The 9,152-nt window shown below is 47.6% G+C and overlaps 1 protein-coding gene across 1 annotated transcript in view; it reads left to right on the top strand.

Annotated features, from left to right (window-relative positions):
- The first annotated feature begins 1,306 nt into the window (after positions 1 to 1,306).
- The window catches only part of SRPK2 (SRSF protein kinase 2), a 197,105-nt gene continuing 189,259 nt past the window's right edge, over positions 1,307 to 9,152 (top strand). The window contains exons 1-2 of the mRNA XM_065423748.1: positions 1,307 to 2,049; positions 4,294 to 4,382. Of these exons, the coding sequence (XP_065279820.1) occupies positions 1,307 to 2,049; positions 4,294 to 4,382 (832 nt within the window). The remainder of the gene's footprint in view (positions 2,050 to 4,293; positions 4,383 to 9,152) is intronic.

Below are 9,152 nucleotides of genomic sequence, written 5' to 3'. Positions count from 1 at the left end.
GGCACCGTTCCCCGTCGCGGGGGACGTCCCACCAGCGCTTGCCCTCCCGTGGCTGCCATGCCTCTGACCGTGAAAGGCAGACACAGCGCAGCCCCATTTAGTCCCCGGGCCTTGGGCATGGGCAGAGAGGCTTGAGGCACAGCTCGCCGGCGACCAGGCACAGACCTCTGGAGGCATGTGCCCCCCAGCAGGAGTACCAGTCCCAGCACCTGGTATCTCAGAGACCACGGTACCGCTCCAGGGACCTATTGAGGGATTGACGCTACCATTCCTCAGACTGTCACCAATCTCCTAGGAGGGCATCACCGTGTGCAGGCGCTTCCCGGCACCAGGCCCGTTCCGACTCCTGGTCCTGCTCCTCATCCCGGTACCATTCGTCAAGTGCGAGACATAGATCACCGGGTCTGGGCCGTTGCGGATCCGTCGAGTGCCACCGGTCCCCAAGACCCCATTCCAGATCGGACTCCAGGCGGAGTGACTGCATCGGTCGGGGCAGAGCCACTGTTCCTCTCTGTCCTGGTCACCTGGGAGCAACCGCTCAGGATCCAGCCCTGGTTTGGAGCGAGGTTCTATGATGGCAGGACAAGCGTCGGTACCAGTGGTACCAGCTACATTGTTGGCGCTGAAACTGGCCCCGATGGGCAAGCCCTGTTTGCGGAACAGACGGACAATAAGCTCCATGGCCTCAAGAACTCCCACACGACTCTTAAAACATTGGGTCTGTATATGCCCAGCTCTGCCTGCAAGCAGTTGAAGCCACAGCAGCCTCAGGGCCAGGGGAGCCACCCTCACCAGGAGCCTCTCCATAAGAAATCCAGAGGCTACAAGCGGCATCCTAACCACCAGCCTTCGCAGGCTTCTCAGTTGAGCTCAACTCGCAATAATCAGGCGGCCAAGTGCCCGTTTTGAGGGTATGCCCAAGGGCAACCTACCGGACTGTTCCCAGGATCCTTCTTCCCCTATTTTTGCCAACCGCCTTTCTCCTTCCCTTCCTGCATGGGCATCTGTAACATCAGACCAATGGGTCCTCAGTATGGTGGTGCGGGGTTACACCCTTCAGTTGCTTTCTACCCCTCCTTCTTACCCCCCCTCCCCGTCCCTCTTCAGGGACCCTTCTCACGAGAGTCTCCTCGCGCAGGAGGTAGAGGGGTTACTGCAGCTAGGTGTGGTGGAGGTCGTTCCTCCAGAGTACAGGAATAAGGGTTTCTGTTCCCATTACTTTTTAATCCCAAAGGCCAAAGGCGGTCTGTGACTTATCCTGGACCTGCGAGACTTGAACCGCTTCCTAGCGAAGCTGAAGTTCCGCATGGTCTCCCTGGCCTTCATTATCCCCTCCCTGGATCCGGGAGACTGGTACGCCGCCCTCAATCTAAAAGATGCGTACTTTCACATCGCCATATTTGAGGGACACAGACGCTTCCTTCGATTTACGGTAGGTCCCAACCACTATCAGTTTGCGGTCCTCCTGTTTGGCCTAGTGACAGCACCATGGGTATTTACCAAGTGCATGTTGGTGGAGGCTGCTCATCTCAGATGTCGGGGTATCCAGATCTACCCGTTCCTCGACGACAGGCTAGTCAATGGCAGCTCCAGGTCTCAGGTTCAAAGGGATGTCACGATGCTGTTAGCCACTTGCTGTCGCCTCAGCTTGTTGGTAAACTACAAAAAATCCACGTTAGTTCTGGTACAGAGGATAGAGTTCATCGGAGCGGTGCTTGACTCTACCTGCGTCAGGGCTTTCCTGCCACTGGAGAGATTCAGGGCATTGATGGACCTCATCGCGGAAGTCTTTGCCTTTCCTCTGACCACTGTCTGGGTTTGCCTGTGCCTCCTAGGTCACATGGCAGCATGCACATATGTGGTACACCACACCAGGCTCCGGATGCGACCCCAGCAGCAATGGCTGGCAACGGTCTACTCCCAGTCCAGAGACCACCTGGAAAAGGTCATTACCATCCCCGCAACGATACTTCCCTCGCTGCGATGGTGGACCAGCCCCGGGAAAGTCCTGGAAGGAGTTCCCTTCGACAGCACCCCTCATTCAGTCAAGTTGGTTTTGGATGCCTTGGACCTTGGCTGGGGGGCGCAGAGGAAATGACGCTATACATAAACGTCAAAGAGCTCAGGATGGTACACAGGGCATGCATGGTCTTCCTGCCTCACTTGTCAGGCAGAGTGGTCAGAGTCTTGATGGATAACACAGCCTCAATGTTCTACATCAGCAGACAAGGGGGAGTGTGAGCCTCTGCCATGAGGCACTCAGTCTCTGGGACTTCTGCATTGACCATGGAATTCACCTAGAAATGTGTCACCTCCCAGGTGCCAAGAACATGCTAGTGGATCACATAAGCAGGGACTTATCCTCTCACCACAAATGGGTGCTCCACCCAGAGGTAGCAGGCATGATCGTCCAGAGGTGGGGAACTCCCCAAGTGGATTTGTTCGCCACCAGGCAGGACAGGAGGTGCCACAGGTTCTGCTCCACATGGGGTCTGGGCAAGGGCTCCCTCTCCAACGCCTTCCTCCTGCTGTGGGCAGGAAGCCTGATGTACGCGTTCCCTCTGATTCCACTCATCAGCAAGGTCCTAGTGAAAATCTAGAGAGACAAGGCTCAGGCGATCATGATCGTCCTGGTGTGGCTTCACCAGCACTGGTTTGGGACGTTATTGAGGCTGGCAGAGAGCCCGCCGAACCAACCAGACTTGCTGTCACAGGATCACGGTCAACTCTTGCACCCCAACCTTGCGTCCCTCCACTTCACGGTGTGGATGTTGCATGACTGAACCCTGAGGAACAGGCCTGTTTGGAAGGGGTCCAGAAGGTCCTCCTCGAGAGTAGAAAGCCCTCGACTAGACAGACTTACCTGGCAAAGTGGACGAGGTTCTCCTGCTGGGCGGCCGAATGGGGCATCTCTTCTTCGCTTTCTTTGGTTTAGTCGATTTTAGACTACCTGTTTCATTTGAGGACCCAGGGCCTGGCATATTCTTCTGTCAGAGTGCATCTGGCGGCCATTTCCGCCTTTCATGATGGTCAGGTTCCTCAGAGGTCTTGAGAGACTTTTCCCACAAGTTTGGTCCCCCGCCCTTTGAGCCTTTGGCCTCATGCTCCCTGTCTCACTTATTGTGGAAGATAGCTTTCCTGGTGGCGGGGACGTCGGGGGGGGGGGGGGGGAGTCTCCGAGCTGCAAGTGTTGACCTCAGAGCCGCCGTACACAGTCTTCTGTAAGAACAAAGTTCAGCTCTGACCCCTCTGGCCTTCCTTCCCAAGGTGGTGTCTACTTTCCACACGAGCCAGGACATCTTCATTCCAGTCTTCTGCCCCAAGGTGCCTGAAACTGGTGAAGAGAGGCGCCTTCATGCTTTGGACATAAGAAGGGCCCTGGCTTTCTACCTAGATTGGACAAAGCTTTTCCATAAGTCGACTCAGCTTTTCATCTCTACAGCGGATAGGATGAAGGGTCTCCCAGTGTCCACTCAGAGGATTTCTAACTGGATCACCTCTTGCGTTCGGACCTGCTATGAGCTGGCGGGAGTCCCTCCGCTGCCGATCATCAGAGCCCACTCGACCAGAGCTCAGGCATCTTCGGCGGCCTTCCTGGCACACTTCCCGATCCAGGATATCTCTTGAGCCACGACGTGGTCCTTGGCGCACACGGTCATGACCCACTATGCCATCACTCAGCAGGCCAGGGATGACACTGGGTTCAGCAGAGCTGTGTTGCAATTTACATGTCCGTGAACTCCTACCCACCTCTGAGGGGTACTTCTTGGGAGTCACCTAAGTTGAATGGACATGAGCAAGCACTTGAAGAAGAAAAGACAGTTACCTTTTTCCGTAACTGGTGTTCTTCGATATGTGTTGCTCATGTCCGTTCAACTGCGGAAACATAGCAAACAAATATTGCTAGTTGTGGTTTATCTTGTATATTTGTGGTCTCGTTGACAACTAGGCTGAATGCTAGAGAATTCTTTAGATTGTTTTGCATCTTGTTTGCAACATCAGCACTGATTTGGGAGATATGCCTCTCTGTAGTGTGGTGAGAAACTGGAATTTACTTGAGTAGTCATTGAAGTTTTGTGTTACTTGGATCTAAAATTGCAACCACTTTTGCAATATTCTTCTTAACAAATTCTCCATCACAGTGTGGCAATTTAGCATGAGCAATATTAGATGACATAAAACTAGCTCTGGTTATTGTGTCATCTTCCTTACTGAACACCAAAAATAGTGTCTGTTGACTGTTTAGGTGTAATTTTAATGCAGTTAGCTTGTTTTTCCTTAATTCTGATTCAGGAGGCTATTTAGACAAAAAGTTATTGTGATTCGTTTCATAGTGACGTTTCAAGTTGCTCGCTTTGTAGTGAGTGAGCGATGCATTGCAGGTAAGGCATAGGGGTTTGCCACCTTTAATAGTGAATGCAAAATCTTCCTCCCGTTCTGGTTTAAAACTTTGCTTTTCTTCTTCATACTTGCATTTCTTACATTTTAAAGATGTCATTGTCGTCCATGACATTAACGTAGGGTTAACACTTAAATCTAAAATTTTTCAAATGCAACTGTAACCCTTCTGCCAGGTGGCGTCAGCAGCAACAAGAGATGGGTTCAATATTCAGGGGTCCATCTTAATAATACAATACAGAACCAGATTGAGCCCCCACCCAGTAATCTGGGAAAATTACACACCACCGCCTCGGTACCTCTAAGAGGCAATACTTCTCCTCTCACAAGCAAAGAGTCTGAGTGTAGAAAAGAAACTTTAAATAGAAGGAGGAAAATAACCTGGCATTAATTTGGGAAAACATTGCAAGTAGGATTCATAAACATAAAACCATCAGCAAAACATTCATCCCAGCGTACATTGCCTCAGGTTTTTGAGTCCAACAACCAAAAGTTCTTTTAATGCGCACCTCCCTTCTCCCTCCATCATACTCCACTCACAGTTGTTGTCTTGGGTCAGTAAAGACCCAGAGTTCAGAGGTGCATCTGCTTGAGTTCACCTCCCACCTTGGCGGGGGGGAAAGGCACCTTGCTCGTTCTGCTATCCATGCGCTTGCTCTGGCATCAGCTGCCCTGCCAGCCACTCGCTGCTCCGTGGGGCCGGCCTTAAGGGTGGGCGATGTGGGCAACCGCCCGGTGTGACTGCCAAGCCACCCTCCAGTTTTCCCTTTCTTATTGTTTGACTGCAATAATCTAAATTTGACAGCAGTAGACATATGTCACAAGAATTCAACGAGTGCTTCTCCATTCTTTCTACGTATGTTATGTATGTGGAAGAACAGAGCTTGTACTTAGCTTTAACAGTTTTTCCATGTTCATGTCTAGCAAAAAAAATTCATATAAATTATTTTTGTTTTCCCTGTCTCTACCTAATTTATTATGTCGTTAATCTAGAGAGCATTACAAAAATAAAAAGATATTATGAAGTATCTCTTGTATTTCAGCCAGTCAGTAGAAATTCAGTTCTGTTTCTAAGTACTGCTGTTCCAGAAGATTCCAGCCAGTCTAAATGTTTTTGGGTATGCTGCCCTCTCCCTCCCAGTACTATTACAGACTATTTGATCATGTGGAGGGGCATGGGGCGGGCAGCAGATGCCCCTTCCTCTTTGCAGCAAACATAAGCAGCATCAGGAAGGGAGGGGCCTCAATAAAAATGTTGTGTCACACCCCCTCATTAGCATGGAACTTTTTATATTCTCAGCAAGGTTTGGCTCTGTGTGTGTATTGTGAACGGGATTTTTGTTGAGGGGGAGGAGTGGGGGTTTATTTACATGGGCATTTAATGTGCGTTGTTTGCTCTGTGGAGAGTTGGGGAGTTGTTAGAGGGAGTTTAATAACTGTGAAACTTCTGTTTGTTAAGGGAAAGACTTAGTGGCTGTGCATCTCCCCCCTCCCCCCCACGCACTTCTGAGTTAATTTCTTCCAGTTACAGTTTAGATTGTAAAATCTTCATGACAGGAGCCATGTCGTTTAATTTGTTTTGTAAACTGCCATTTATATTGATGGTCTAGCATACAAATAAAGATATATATATATATATACATACACTTTGTTCTAGAATACTCCTGCCAGTCAAGATGCTCAGCTTTCAATTAGTTTGCCTCTTTCCCAACAGATGGTAGTAAAATGAGTGATCAAGACATTTAAGTAGGCTTGCTAACAGATAGCACCATGATACGATCATAAGGTAGGCTGCCACCTACACCAGGGCATTCTTGCTGGAATATTTGACAATATTTGACTGGTTAAAGAATAGGCGATCAGTTGATTGGTCATTTGACATTATTTGACAGCTCAGTAAACTGGCTTACCAGGCCTACCTGTTAGTACTATATTTATGTTGGCTGCTGTGTTTAATTGTCTCTCTAATTTTTTGTCCTTTGACTTGCATTGGAAAGCTCGTTTGTTCTCCTAAGGTTTATCTTAGAATGATGGCTAAGAAAGTGGTGGGAGAGCTCTGGTTTCAGAAGGTTTGATAGCATAGCAGATGTGCATAATGGCTGTTTAAAAATTGGTGGCATCACTGTGGTCTAGAATCTAAGCTTTCATTTAAAAAGAAAATTCTTCCGCAGTGTTAATCTTCAGAATGTGAACCACATGTGAAACAACACAGTGATGTGTGCCTAAATCTGGAGACAACTTGAGACAATAGCTGTGAGAGAAGCATGAACTGCTTTCATTTATCTCAAAGAGAGTTGACTCTGAAACTCAATGATGTTAATTTAAGTTTTAACTTAATCAATAATGAATTATTTAACCATGTTAGCAGGAACAAAATGCGATTTCTGCTTACGTGTCATTGCACACGATGGCAGATATTGAGATACTTAGTTGTCAGAGGTTTGAGGGTGGTATATTAATTCTGCCTCCTCTTCCAGATTTGTCACTTTCACCTTTATCCAAAAGGGGGAGTTTATATGTTCTTCCCCAGTAAGGCTATGTCTATAGTTGAATCGCTACAGTGATATAGCTTCAGCATTGCATCTGTGTTGTTGTAGCGCTTCAGTGTAGACACTTACTACAATGGTGGGAGGGATTCTCCCATTGCTGTAGGTAATCCACCTCCCCAGGAGGTGGTAGCTAGGTTAATGGAAGAGTTCTTCTGTCAACTTAGTGATGTTTATACGGGGAGTTAGGCTGACTTAACTGTGTCTATCGGGTAGTAGAATTTTCACACCCCTGGGAGATGTAGCTATGTTGATATAACTTTTCAGTGCAGACTGGCCCTAAGACTCCACTGTCTCCTGCATACAAAAATCACTGCTCATTCTTACTTGCTGCTAAAGCCCCAACTGTCTCCTACTCAGCTGTCAAAATCTCCAGCTTCCTTCTCCTCCTCCCAATAATTTTTACAATGGTTATTAATTTTCAATACAGACAGCATAAAATAAATTTAATTTGATATCCAAATTAAACGAGGAAAATGTGTACTAGATTAAATTATTATAAGGTTGAGGCACAACTGATTGAAAAACCATGTTCAAAGAGTAGTTTTCAATGGTTCCCTGTCAAACTGTGAGGCTGTATCTAGTGGGGTGTCCTGGGTCCAGTACTTTTCAATATTTTCATTAATCACTTGGATAATGGAGTAGAGCATATATTTATGAAATTTGTGGATGACACCAACCTGGGAGGGGTAGCTAGCACTTTGGAGAATGGGAATAGAATTCAAAATAGCCTTGATAAATAGGAGACTGGATCAAAATCAACAAGATGAAATTCAGTAAAGACAACTGCAAAGCATGACCAGTTAGGGGAAAAAAAATCAAATGCACAAATGCAAAATGGGGTATAACTGGCTAGTTTGTAGTACAGCAGAAAGGGATCTGGGGGTTATAGTAGATCACAAATTGCATATGAGTCAACAATGTGGTGCAGTTATGAAAAAGGCTAATATAATTGTGGGGTGTATGACCAGGAGTGTGATATGTAAGACACTGGAGGTAACTGTTCCGCTCTGTTCGGTACTAGTGAGGCCAAAGCTGGAGTACTGTGTCCAATTTTAGGTGTCACAGTTTAAGACAAATGTGAGCAAATTGGAGAGAATCCGGAGAAGAGCAACAAAAGTGATAAAAGTTTTAGAAAACCTGGCCTATGAGGAAAGGTTAAAAAACTGGGAATATTTAGTCTTGAGAAAAGTCAGACTTGATATCAGTCTTCAAATATGTTAAGGTCTGTCATAAAGAGTGTGATGGGTTGGACCCCCCGTCCAGGATGCCACCTGATATACTGGGGTCCCACTGAGCCCGCCCATTCCTTTTAGACTTCTCTAGCACACACACAGGTAAGGCCACACCCAGCTGCAGACACAGACTGAAATCAGTCTGTGTGGGAGGACTCAGCTCGGGAATTTACTCAGCACTCATGTGCACACCTCCTTTCAGGTGTAAACCCCAAATTATATTGACTTGCTGTAACTCCTTGCTTACCGTTGTAGTTATGTTCCTGAAAAATGCTACTTTAAGCTAAGTGATATTAAGCGAATCCAATTTCCCCATAAGAATTAATGTAAATAGTGGGGGGTTAGGTTCCAGGGAATTTTTTTTCGCCAGACAAAAGACTATATATATATAATATAAAAAATATACACAGTGTAACAGTTTAATATTGTACACAGCAATTATGATTGTGAAGCTTGGTTGAGGTGGTGGAGTCAGAAGGTGGGATATTTTCCAGGGAATGCCTCACTGCTAAATGATGAACTAGCACTCGGCTGAGCCCTCAAGGGTTAACACATTGTTATTAATGTAGCCTCACACTCTACAAGGCAGCACGAATGGAGGGAGGAGACACAGCATGGTAGAGAAAGCCAGAGACACACACCATGTGTGTGTGAGAGAGCCAGAGACACACACCGGGGGGGGGGGGAGAGAGGGAGAGACCAAGACACACACGGGGTGTGTGTGTGTGTGTGAGGGAGAGAGAGACGTGCATTGCCCCTTTAAATACGCTGACCCCACTCTAAATACACTGCCTTTTTAAGTAGATCAGCAAGTTGAGACAGCAGCTGCTGCCAGCAAGCTCCCTCAGTTCTGAGCCCTGTCTTCCCTCCCCCCCACCCCAGCTCTGTGGAGAAGGGGTAAAGGAGCGGGGGGCAGCAGGAGCGGGACACCCTGACATTAGCACCGCTCCACAAAGCGAGCAGGAGGCTCCCA

This window comes from Emys orbicularis, chromosome 1 (genome assembly GCF_028017835.1).
Source record: "Emys orbicularis isolate rEmyOrb1 chromosome 1, rEmyOrb1.hap1, whole genome shotgun sequence".
NCBI lineage: Eukaryota > Metazoa > Chordata > Testudines > Emydidae > Emys > Emys orbicularis.
Note: the sequence above shows the minus strand (reverse complement) of the source record. Positions and strands in the feature narration are given on the sequence as shown.